The 13431-nt window shown below is 37.5% G+C and overlaps 1 protein-coding gene across 4 annotated transcripts in view; it reads right to left on the bottom strand.

The window, feature by feature from the left end:
* SALL2 (spalt like transcription factor 2) overlaps window positions 1-11897 on the bottom strand; it is a 28363-nt gene extending 16466 nt beyond the window's left edge. For all 4 annotated transcript variants that reach the window (XM_082261875.1, XM_082261877.1, XM_082261876.1 and 1 more), the window contains exon 1: window positions 11619-11897. In XM_082261875.1, coding sequence (XP_082118001.1) covers window positions 11619-11691 — 73 coding nt within the window. In that variant the 5' untranslated portion in view covers window positions 11692-11897. The remainder of the gene's footprint in view (window positions 1-11618) is intronic.
* Window positions 11898-13431: the final 1534 nt, after the last annotated feature.

Below are 13431 nucleotides of genomic sequence, written 5' to 3'. Positions count from 1 at the left end.
AGACTAGCCAAGACTTCTTCAAGAACAGGTAAATACACAGGGGTTACCCTACCCTAAGTCAAGTTACTTTGCATAGTGCATGACTTCTACTAGTACCCCAAGTTGCCAGACCCTCAGACAAGAAATGGGGGTACAATCTATCAATCACTCCATTACTACAGTGGATACATGGAGACCATTAGTAAACATTCTCTAGCAATCACAGATTCCTCACCACATTTAACATGCCCCACAATACAGAGTATCTCACTACACTAACAAAATTTCCAATTATGTTGGTATTTTACTGCCACAAATTAGGCTCACACAAGGCTTACAGAATAACCTAATAAGAGTGTAGGACTACCCCCAAAGGAGCCGGTTGGTAATTTGGATCCTATGTTCTGCGCCTTGACCCTAAGAACAACCTCAGACCCTCTGATACACCTAGTTGAGTGAAAGTTACTGCATGCACCTAATGGGAAAACAAGTGTGGATACCTTTAACTGGACTGTGAATTAGCATCAGGAAATAGACACAAGACCATTTAGTGGTAAATTAACTCAATGTTTTGATATGGGTAAATGGTGGTTTGAGCAGAGAGGTAAGATTCAGACACAGTCTGCTAAGAAATTTGATCTCCAGACTGAAGTGACTTAGGTTAGAGTTCTCTACCTCTAGACTGGAATTAATTAATGAACCAGCAAGATCAACAGTGCATTTAAACATTAACTGCAATGTGAATAATAATACTATAACTAATCTAGAGTGCACTCTAGGAGAATGGATAGTATATGGTACAATGTCCCCTGAGAGGTACCTGTTAGCATAAGCAATAGGTGAAGGTCTCTGTGTAGCAGCTGTAAAGGGACAGTCTTTAGTTCTAACTCTTTAGCCAGCTAGCGTTGGGGCCGAGTTGTACTGTTGGTGCACATGAGAATCATGCCAGTCAAGCCTGCAGGCAGCAATAATTCTACTATATGGCTGTAATGTCAGTTCCTGAAGGGCTCAGCCTCTCTCTCTCTAACAACAAATAGAAAATCCCCATAGCAGCAGATCACCAGTCCCAGTGATATTGCAGCTCACCATATGGTCACACACAGCAAATAGTCGACTTTCTGTTCTGCTCCTAGGTAACTCTGGCTGACGGCACTCCCAAACTCAACACTCCAGATCCCACTCAGGCCGCTGATATGCAACAGTGATGGTGCACAATGGACAGCAATGTGCACTCTCTGGTCTCCCTTACAGCAAGAGGAAGCTCTGTCTTGTAGAGCCTGAGAAAGTGCAGCTCTTTCCCCTCCTTCTGGCAATCTCCCTCTGGTAAATGCAGTTCAAAAAGCTCTTAATTACAGTAGAGTTCCTCTGTTCTGGACTACAGTTCCCACAGTGCAGAGCTGCCTGACTCAGCCTGCTAAATTCTTTCTGCTCACCAGCTCCATCCTCTTGCTGATATAGCTGTTAATTAGTTCAGTGCCACAGGGCAGCATCTGCAGTGAGCAGCTGCAGACAGTGGGGTTGATTTACTAAAACTGGAGAGTGCAAGATCTGGTGCAGCTCTGCATAGAAACCAATCAGCTTCCAGGTTATTTTTGTCAAAGCTAAATTGAACAAGCTGAAGTTAGAAGCTAATTGCCTACCATGCACAGCTGCACCAGATTTTCACTCTCCAGTTTTAGTAAATCAACCCCAGTGTTTCTCTCATTCCCCATTCTTATCCAAGCACCTGGCTACAAGTCCCAGCTCCAGTGTTTGACATGAACTGAAACTCTTTCAACAGAGAATTCTCCAGTGCTTATCCTGCTATCTTTTTCTCTGTGATGGAACTGAAGATTTTAATATGAAGGAAGCCATAGTGACAGGACTCCCAGGGGTGTCTTCATGGCACTTCTGCCTGCCTGGGGGGGGGGGGAGACTGACCATAGGGGAGACTTCTGCCTGCCCATAGGTATCCCAAGGTCATTGTGTGTGCTAAAAACAGATATCTTGCAAAAAATGTTTATTTTTTCTTAGATATCAGTGGTTCCTGAATGCCTACACACATTTCTTATGGAAGCTGCTTAGAAAAGTCTATATACTATATCCAGAGTTATACAACTGAATTGTGTCAAGTGTTTTGTGCAGCATAATCAACATTTTCTCATTATCTGTATTTAAGTACACATCAGTTGCATTTCAATATATCTCTATTTTTTGTTCCCCAAAGTCCTTCACTCTTTACTGATGCTTCCAGAGTATAAAAAAAAATTGGGGGTTCACATTGCTTCGTTTATATGAGACACACTTTTATATCTGTATATGATTGTTCTGTTTGTTTAAGAGTGCCATCTTTTTTCCATTCCATGCTTGTAGAATCAAATTACTCCTGATACCATATCCAAGATGCTGATACTAAGCTATACCAAAGTCAATTATACCTTGAATATATGCTGTATTACATCAAAGACAAAGGATCCAAAATAATGTAAAATGTGGTTAGTCTAGGGGCAGGCAATGGTAAACACTGAAACTATGATAAGAAAATGGCTTCTACAGAATATTGCAAGAGAAAAGAGAACAAACTGCATGTAACACAGAGGATATAGGATAAACCAGCAGGTTCCAGCAGCAACAGAACATTGTGAAATATTACAGTTCCTATCACTTAGAACTTCTGTTTTAATTGCTTAGTGGGAGTACAGACTGCTAAGTGGCAGCTCCGTATAGCACAGGTTGCAATGGACAACTCATTCACTTTTGTCCCAATTTTTTGCCTATGATTTTAGTGGTTTCTGTTGCCTCTAAATTTGAGTAGATTACCATACCCTCTCCGAAGTCCCTCTCATATCTGCCTTTGTGTGCGGTGCAAATTCTTCTCTTTATGACTTGAATAAAACAGACTGACTTGTTCAACTCCTGTTGTGCCAGTGCAAGCATGAGACAGGCCCTATTACATACGTGACAGGGAGTTAACATTCTGACAAAACCCCTGTCATGTGTGTGACACAAATGATGTGAGATATCTGTATAGGTTTGTGTGCACCAGGGACAGGGTAAGGAAACCTCAATTGATGGTTCGAAATCCAGCCTCCCAACTGTGGAATTTAGATGAAACCAGACTATCTTCTCTTTCTTTCCATACAAACCATTCAGTCCCATGATGACTGCACAGGCTATAAAATGTGTAGTCAAGCAAGATTCTGATGTTTTCTGCAATCAGCAGCAATCAAATAGTGTTGATTGAATGAAATACATTACCAGCATGTTTGGCTATGCATTTGATCCAAAATGAATACATTCCTAGCCTGAAGTGTGGTCATCACTAAACTAACTGAGCCAGAAATGGGCTAGACCTACTTTAGCATTGCTGATCCTTGGCCAATGAGCAATGTTTACATAGTGTATTTAGATCCTTTCCATACATGTGAGATGCATGGAAGGATTAAAATTACAAAGTGAGATTTTTGGTTGCTAGTAGAGTTCTTCATGTGATATGATTAATGAACACCAGAGCAAAAGAGGACTAGTTACTCGGTACTCAAGCGATAATGACTCGTTGTAATTTTTATTCTTTTATGAAAGTTATTCAGTTTATAAACTGATCATTTTTAATATTATTGGTTTTTTTTAATTACTGTCTTTCTTTACAAGTAAAAATGTAATACCTTCATGCTTTAATGTGTGTAGTGCATTCTGGGCTTTCTAATGAGAAAGCCCAGTGCTAGCTTTGCACTTGTTGACTGCTCCTGCAGACTGAAGAACAGAACAGTCTCTACTACAAAGCAGGAGGGGGTTTTATCACTGCTATGGTTCATTCAGCTGACCCATTCAGCTGTGTCTGTTAAACCTGAGTTCCTGCTACTCAGATCTGTATGCTGAACTCGGCAGTATATCAGCTATCACTGGCTGGAAAAGGTACATGGAAATATTTATATGCAATGTTTCATGTACACTTGACTAGAAAGACATAGGGACTCGTTTGTTACCGGCAATTGGGCTGTTTATTTTGCAAGAGAATTTTCACTTTGCAAGGGAATTTTCCCTTACCTTGGTAAATAAGGTGAAGCTTTGCTGACTTCTTTTGTCCAATCATAATTTCTATAGTTTTCTTACATGTGATTGGGTATTGTTTACATAGCGAAAGTTCTTTACATTCACAAAGCGCAGAGAAAATTATTTTGCAAAGTGAAGAGCCTATTCGTCTTTAGTAAATCAACCCCATAAAGTAAAAAAAAAAAAAAAAAAAATATATAGATATACATCTCTGTTTTATGTACTATGTTCATTATATGGATATATATATATATATATATATATATATATATATATATATATATATATATATATACACTGAACAATATACATTAAATAGAGATGTCATTGTTCATGCATGACCTGATGTATACCTGAGAAAGGGCAGAACTTTGCAAACTCTTCTATACAACCAAATACAGGTGAGGAGGCCTACTCCTTTCACGGGATTCTCATAAACTAAGGGAGTCTTATTGCCTGTGTGTTGAAGATCTCTTGATACTTTCTTACTTAGCCCCCCTCCTCTCCCTCTCTGCTCTTTTCCCCCTCCTTTACCCTCAGTTTTTCCTATTCAGATCCTGGGAAAAAGATTTTGCAGCTGGCTGAACTAAGGTTGTGAGTCACAAAAGCCCCCTTCTCATCACAGTGACAATGCAAAGAAAGTGTCCCAACCCAATGAGCTGAGAATGGAGCCAACCCCCTGAATTCCCATCCAAGCCTCGCTGCTGACTGTACAAGCCAGAGGGACTTTATCTCACCCACACTGTGTGTGGCCTTGCATTAATATTATGTATTTGTGTGGTGCCAACATATTCCACAATACCATGCAAGACGAGATTAAGAATGGCATCCCCAACTCTTTCTTTGCATCCATAGTATATTTCACAGTTATGGGCCCAGCAGTGCTAGCATATGTGCTAGTAAAATGAATTTGTTGTTATTTAAGAAACTAGTATGTGTTGTTAATTTAAGACAATGATCTTCCTGTTTCAAAGGCAATAAAAAGACATCATTATCCAATTTATAGGTAGTGTTTACTTGATTGGATGAGCTAGAGGCAATCCATAGCTATCAAGACTATTTAAAAATTCAAAAGCAGTGCAAAAGCATATCTATTGTTTACCTTAAGTTTTTAACAATGGACATCCTATTCTTATCTAGGGTCAAGCCTTCACAACACCTCATGGGTCCAAAATCTTGTGCAAGGCCTGCCAATGCTCTGCTCACTCCCATTAGCATTGCGTTGTTCGTAGACAGCACGTGCCTCCCTCAATGTCTGACCTGACAGCATGCTGTCCACTGCCAGTGGTGCTAACAGAAGCTGAGCAGGCAGAGTGACATTGAAGTCTTTGGATGAATTAATTGATCTGGTGAACTCATAGAAAAACAAATCTTATTGATATTAGGGTTTATTTGAGAGTCCCTTTTCAAAGACTAATACGGCAGACCCTAAAAATGAATGCAAGGTAAAGTGAACATAATGTTATTTGTTCTGAAGGTTCCAGTACTAATATATACCAGTTGTAGTTCCTCTTGTGTCCTTTCTTTCATCTAACTCTAAGGTGTTGGTCTTTTTTTTATATTTTTTCTTTTAAAAGCTTTGTTGCTGGTGTTTTTTATTTTATAATGCTATACTTTGTGTTATTTAATATTCATTTTTTTTTTTTTTTTTTAATAAAGTGGTATATTTTGGAAGCTAGACAAACATTGACACTTGGCACTGTACAAAAGCCTGTTGGCAAGTTCAAAGTACCACAGCTCACTGTCTCTACCAGCAGTTGTGTTGCAAAAAAGTTCTAGTAATTGCATGTGGCTTTCATGCTAATCTGAGAATGAAGAACTATGGACTGGGGTTGATTTAATCAAACTGGTGCAGCTCTGCATAGAAACCCACCAGATTCCAGGTTTTATTGTCAAAGCTTAATTGAATTAGTTGAAAATAGAAGCTGATTGGCTACCATGCATAGCTGCACCAGGTTTTGCACTCTCCAGTTTTAGTAAATTAACTCTACTCTATTTCAAAGGGTTGAATTTTGAGAGAAGACAAATGACATGATAGAAGCTGATTTACTAAAGAAGTTGAGAGTCTTCAATTAAAAACAAAGTGTGAATATTTTCTGCAATTAAGCAAAGCAAATTCCTGATTGATTTGACTCAATTTTGTGCATAGTGAACATAGACACAATTTTTTTTTCAGTTAAGATTCTTCAGCTTTTAGTAAATCAGCCTCATTGCCTGTGATTCAGTATTAACTTACACATTCAATATTGGGCATATTATACAGGTTATTGTTTTATGGGCCATTTTGTGTATACATCTAACATAGGCAATTGTTTTAAAAGATTGTAAATGTGCAATGTGAAATTAAAGTGACACTGAATGATATTCTTATTCTTCAAAAAACATCAATGCACATCCATTACTTAATAGCCCTGTATTCTATTTTTCATGAAATCGTTTCTTACTATTTTTTGCCTCCCTGTGATGTCTTTCATGAGATCCTGAACATCTCCCTTTCCATTTGTTAGAAACAAGTAGTGCATGTTAGTTGTGGTCATGTGCACTTCTCTATGAACACTTGAAATCCCATAATCCATAGTCTCTCTTCCTATTTCAAGAGTGGGTAAGAGAGGGTGGCTATGTTCTACATACAGTGGGACTATGGAGAATGAACATTGCCACCCTCTTACAGGATGTTAGATCAAAGTTGAAAAAAAAATAAAAAATAAAAAATAAAAAAATAATTTAGAGTTTTGAAGGAGACTGAGAGCAGAACTAGGTGCTTATAAGAATATATACACTAATATATATTTTTTAAACCAGAGTTTAGTGTAACTTTAAGGTATACTCCTTGCCACATTTTTAAGCCTGTTTGTAAAGTAACACTGAAAAATTGTTAAGTGTGATAAAACTGTTCTATTAGGGAGGACTTAAAGAAAAAAAAAAAAAAATGTGATATTTGAGTTAAATATATATATGTTATAATCTGGGATACATGATACATAAATACATAATTGTCCAAAGTACTAACAAAGGTGCAGTTCCTGAAAGAGTAAAGTGCTCCTCTACATAATGTCAACGTTCTTTTATATCTTGTTACTTAGTTTAAATGTTATTTCTCAGTAAGGCATGGTTTCCTATGTACCGTTTTATTGCTGTTACGTTACGCGTGTAACGTCCCTCTTTATTGCTGTTCATAAAGAGGGAGAAATCGGAGATCAGGGGTGTGAAATTAGAAGCACACAAACTTATAAGCACACTACTTAGAAGAGGACAAACCCAAGAATGTTTTTAAAGTTAAAATAAATGTCATGTATTTTTCTGCCTTTACGATATTGATGATTTTTTTTTTTCTTTAATTATTGTTTATTTATATTTCTAACAAGACACATACTAAAAAGTTCATCCTAATAATATATATGCATTTTTATATATTAATTCTTAAAAGTCCTTAAAGTACTCAAATAAAAGTCCTTACAGTTAAGCTATATTGTTAATCTCATGTGAGTAAGAGATTTTCACTTGTTGACCATTACTTTTTTTTGCACATTCATTTTGATGTGCTGTGAATATCGTCATTGCCAGCAAGGAATTCAATTGTATAGGAATATTAAATAAAAATCACCCATAAAGTTTAACCCTAATAAACTTTAACACTGTTTTCTTTGCAAAATATAGAAACTTTTTTTGCTACAAAAAAAAACGTACACTCTTCTTTTTTATTGCACATCCTTATTGTTGTATCACCCGACTAATATTGTCTCCCTAAGCCCAATTACTTTTCTATGTGTATAAACACTTTACATCTTGCTAATTCATTTGTGGTGCAATCTGTATTGTTTATTATTTAAAATAAAAATGCTTTTGTGTGTATAAGATAACCCCAATGCAACTTTTTTTTTTATTTTTTATTTTTGGATCAATAAAATGTTAAAGGAAACCTGTATGGATTTGTATGCTGCCTGCTCTGATGTGGAAAAAGTATGTTTTTAAAGGGACTCCCTTGCTGCATATTTGTTCTGAGCTAGTGACCCTGAAAGTATTTAAGCCAAAGACATTCAGGCAACCAGGAAACCTGTGCTGCAAGTTATGAGTAGATTGCCATTATTAAATGCTAGTTACCTGGCTGTCATTCTAATTCAATGACTTCAGTCATTTTCGGGTAACTGCCCTGAAATATGCATGCAGATATGTATTGCATGCAGCTGTTCTGCCTTCACTCTCACTGACTTCCCTTGGTGCATACTTATCTATTACATGTTGGAAAACTAATGGAGGACTTGACGCATGTGTTCCTGAAGATCAACAGTGTGTAGAGAAACAGTGTACAGTAAGGCTGTGTTCACACTGTTCCCGCACCGCATCAGAATCACAGGCATTTCACACTGCGCTCTGCAAACCACTGCGGGTGTCAATTTAAAGTTAACGACATCCCCAAATCGGTTGGCAGAATGCAGTGAAAACTGTGGAATCAAATGAAATCGGATCACATGTGTCTGAACACCCATGAGATCGGATCCAGCATGGACAAATAAAAAAAAAAGGTTCCTGCATGTTTTTGGTGCGGGTCCAGTGCGAATTGAGCCATCCATAATGTATGGTTCAATTTGCACTGCACTGAATTCGCATGCCATTTGTACAGGAATCCGGTGCGATTCCTGTACAAAGGACATGCAATACGGTAGACCTAAGAAGTATGAACCCAGCTTTAAAGTTGTTCTAAAGCCTAAACATTTTTTACCTTAATGGATTTCTTGCCTTACAGTAAAAAAATGTTTCAGCATCCCCCCTCCCCCTTTTACTTACCTGAGCTCTCATTTGATCCAGGGCTATGCATATCTGCAGCTCTTCTCTCCCCTCTCTTCTGAGTCTTGCTGGCTTTGCTGGGGGACCGGGAGCCAGTGACAAGGGAGCAGGGGGCAGGTCCGAGTCCCACTGTCTGTGATAATGGACACAGCAGTGGGGCTCAGGAGCGAGCATGCACGAGTGCCCCCAGCACCTCCAGAAGCCGCTTCCCATGGGGGAACTCGTGCGTGCTTGCTCCCAAGCACTGGACAGAGAGGAGAAACCAGGAGCACTGGCGGGGGACCCGAGAAAAGAAGGTTTGTGGCCACTCAGGTAACTATAAACATGTTTGTTATCTTTTTTTCTTAAATTTACCTTTACAATCGCTTTAAGCTAAGTGTACAGGTAATGAAACCCGCAAGGTGGAATAATTAAGTTAGTTGTAAGGTGGTGTGGATGGGCAGTTACATTTTCTATCAAACAGCAGACTTCCTATCCAGTAATTCCATAGCAGAAGACTTCCATTTGGTGTCTTTTATATCACATGACGCTAATCATGCACCCATACAAATGATTGGTACTGGAAAGTTACATGAATGTGAAATATTTTGTACTTGTGGATGTTATTACCAAAGACTAATTTTAGGTTTGTGCTTTTTTAGGACTATTGGGGTTGATTTACTAAAACTGGAGAGCGCAAAATCTGGTGCAGCTCTGCAGAGAAGTCAATCAGCTTCCAGGTTTTTTTTTTGTCAAAACTTAATTTGAACAAGCTGAAGTTAGAAACTGATTGACTACCATGCAGAGCTGCCCCAGATTTTGCACTCTCCAGTTTTAGTAAATCAACCCCACAGTGCTCAATACTGCCATACATCTGAAGATAAAAGTCAACAGTTTTTCATAGTGAGTTGTACAGCTTGAAGCAGACTGCGATTGTTGTGTTGGGTAACACAAGAGGCAACAATTCACCCATTATGTGATTTACATGTATTTATAGCAAATGCTGAAAAGCTATTGTTTTAGGGAATGTAATATAATATAGAAATGTATATATGTACAGAAGGGGAAGGAGAAATTTCAGGAAAATGTAGTCTTAGAGCCTGAAATCAACTTTACAAAAATAAGGAGTTGACCAAATTACAAAAATTAAGTCTTTTATGAAAAAACTATGTAAACAATAAAAGCAAATTTGTTCTGAAATCTTTCTGTTTCTAAAAGCATATGATGAAAACTCATCCTTTAAAAATGGAGTCAGCGTGCATGGCTTGACGATCTTGGGGCAAATGGCGGAAAAAAGATAAACGTGAATGGCCGAAGTCACACAGCAATTTAAAAGTACGCACCTGCTGGAATGATCTACCATGGGCAACAAACACCAGTATTCATGTGTATATGCGTGTTTATTACTGAGCTGAATAAGAACTGCGAATGTTAACTGTTTATAAACTGGTATCACAAACTGTTCAAAGCACAGAAAGCTATTGGGAGAAACTTTGCCATAAGTATTAAATGGATACTTTTGAGCTGTAAAAATTACTCTCTAAGTAAAGTCATGTATAATGCAATTCTCAACATCACCTAAACACTTTCATTCTTGTGGCCAAAAAATGCAATAAAACAATGAAGCGTGGCTGTGTGCGATACGTAGTAGGCATAGATAGATACCAATGATAGATAGATAGATAGATAGATAGATAGATAGATAGATAGATAGATAGATAGATAGATAGATAGATAGATAGATAGATAGATAGATAGATAGATAGATAGATAGATAGATAGTGCCTTAATGTAACTAATCTGTATCATTTACATAAACACCATTATCAATCTAAACATATATGTAGCCTCCTGCCCTGTAAGACTGTGGAAGCGTGATCTCACAAACATTGACCATTATAGACAACAGCGCAGCAACATTGCAAAGTGAATTGTTGAATGATGTACAGTCACTGGAAAGTTATACACTGGTCTATTATAGTTTATACTTATCTGTCTTGAAATGAATGTCTAAAGTCAATACAATGAAACTACAAGGCTGATTTACTAAAGGAGTTGAGAATGTTTGCACTATAAATTGTGTGAATATTCACTTCAATTATCCAATTGAAAAGCAAATTTCTGTTCACTTTGAATACCCAACCATGTGCAAATGAAATAAATAAAAAGGAATTTGCTATTCATATGATTGTATTCATTCTGATTTTCTTGAAATATAAAACGTAGGTACAGACAAATAGCAAGTATGGAATTTAAAAAGTAACAAAATCCTGGTGTAAAGTTCAATCACACAGATGCAAATTACATTTGAAATCCAGAAACATGCTTTTCATATGATTGAATAATTGAAGTGAATGTTCACACAATTCCTTAAGTGAACATTTCCAATACCTTTGGTAAATCGGCCTATATATCATAGCAGGTAACAATGGCTCATACACAAATTCCTGCAACAATTGTGATCTACGCATACTAAACCTATACAGATGTAAAATACACTCACTGAGTTCAGTGACATGCATTTAATTGTCATTAGGTTGATCTAGAATCTGAATTGTAGTGCATTCAGTAAATAGACAACTCGTTTTGTACCAGGCTTCACACACAGATACAATGCAAGATGCTTTTTTTTAAAGAAGGATACATTCTTCACAATATAATGTACATTTAGTTAAAGGATTTCTTTTTTTCTTGTATAACTTGTTTGCAAATTGCAAACATCTACCCCCATCAAAGGAGCTACAGATTACAGTGGCATTGAAGTATACAGACTCCTAAACACATAGCATAGACACACACATGCTCTCTCATTGCCTTGCCCCAACTCCAGGGACTGTCCTTACCATTCTCTGAAGAGGTTGAGTTGTCACAGTCGGAGATAAGCTGTTGAGGTTTCCTTTGCTTCCTGCGTGACATTTCAAGCACTGGAAACACCGCTTCCCCAGAACAAGTGTAGAACCTGATATCTGACTGCTCCTTCACAGTGGCTTGGATTCTTTGTCTTTTGTCCACCTTATCGCTCACTGCCGAAAGGCATTTAAGTAACACTTATCAGAACCTCCATTGTTCATTATCTATCTATCTATCTATCTATCTATCTATCTATCTATCTATCTATCTATCTATCTATCTATCTATCTATCTATCTATCTATCTATCTATCTATCTATCTATCTATCTATCTATCTATCTATCTATCTATCTATCTATCTATCTATCTATCTATCTGATCTATCTTTCTTTGCTGTGTTTCCCTACCACTTACGAGAGTACCAGGAACTTTCTTTGTCTTCCTCACTCCCCCTGAGGCATATTTAATCTCCCTTTCCTTTATCTGAAGCTCTTGTCCCAAACTCTCAGGCACATCACAGTTGGTCAGCTACTAATCAGACACTCCTACATTTACCAACTCCCACTTATTTTGACAAATAAGGCAAGAATTCCATGAAATTGACTGATTGCCCTGTGAAGTGAGTGCCTAGCCCTCCCCCAGTGTCACCTTCTTTTCAGGATAAGAAGATAGTTTGAAGAATGTAGCTTTGTGAGGCATCTATTTGGAAGATACTTTGCCTCTAATATTATTTCATGGTGTGGGCGTAAATGGTGATAGAGTTTTTATTGTTGTACATAGCAGCAATTTTGGTAGAACAGTTCTAACTTTCTTATCAAGCAAAGTTGTGACAAAACTAGACAAATCAGGCTACCTTTTGGTTTGCAATGTCTATGCAACTTTTTGGTTATTGCAACCCCTTCGCCTACAGTCGTGTGCAATCAAGTGCAGAATTACCACTGGAGATAAGACCGATTTGCTTGAAGACGAGACAGTTTCTCCAAAAACAGAAGCACAGTAAAGAAGTGGTCAGGGGCAGGTTTTATTCTGTCTCAGTAATATTTTGAGCAGTTGAGGGGAAATTTATGATTCAAGTAGCCAAATTATTATATGTGTACATCTGTCTCATATTCTGCCTCATTGATCTTGATTAGCACTGCCGTATTGTGTGACAGTTTGGATAAACGCACTTCAATATGTGTGGACTCTTTTTAAGGTAAAAGTCCAGCTCAATGAAATATTGTTTGTCGGTTGTCACATCCTTTCCCATTAGTAATCCATTAAAAAACATTTTTTTTAATGTCCACTGCAGTTAAAATGAAAAATGATAAATTAAAGAAAGAACGAATTACCCGCGTACTATTTTAGTCTTTTATCAAGGCATTACAGTGGTACATCAATGTACCCCACAGAAATCTGGTGCTCCTGGAACACATATGCTGGAGATGCTGGAACACCCTTGTTTCAGCTTTTAAAGCCTAACTTAAAAACCAACAGTGCTGAGATAATTTCACAGCCACAAACCAGATTCAATCATGCACTAAAAATTTAAAAGGAATTTGTGATGCAGGAAGCAGAAGGAACACAGTTACAAAGAACAAACTTCAGGAAGTGAACTCCTACTGCCCACTTAGTAATCCTTAATGGAGATTTGTGTTGTATTCAGCAGACACAGAATTTAGATTAAAGCGGAGTTCCGGGCACAAAAACGATTTTTTTTTTGTGCCCCTCCGCTAGGTAGAGCTCACCTGAAAAGGAATTGGATAGTTATTTTTATTTTTTTTGTTTACTCACCTTTTTATTGAAGATCGTAAATACTCACCTCT

This window comes from Pelophylax lessonae (genome assembly GCF_965119305.1).
Source record: "Pelophylax lessonae genome assembly, chromosome: 1".
NCBI classification, from domain to species: domain Eukaryota; kingdom Metazoa; phylum Chordata; class Amphibia; order Anura; family Ranidae; genus Pelophylax; species Pelophylax lessonae.
Note: the sequence above shows the minus strand (reverse complement) of the source record. Positions and strands in the feature narration are given on the sequence as shown.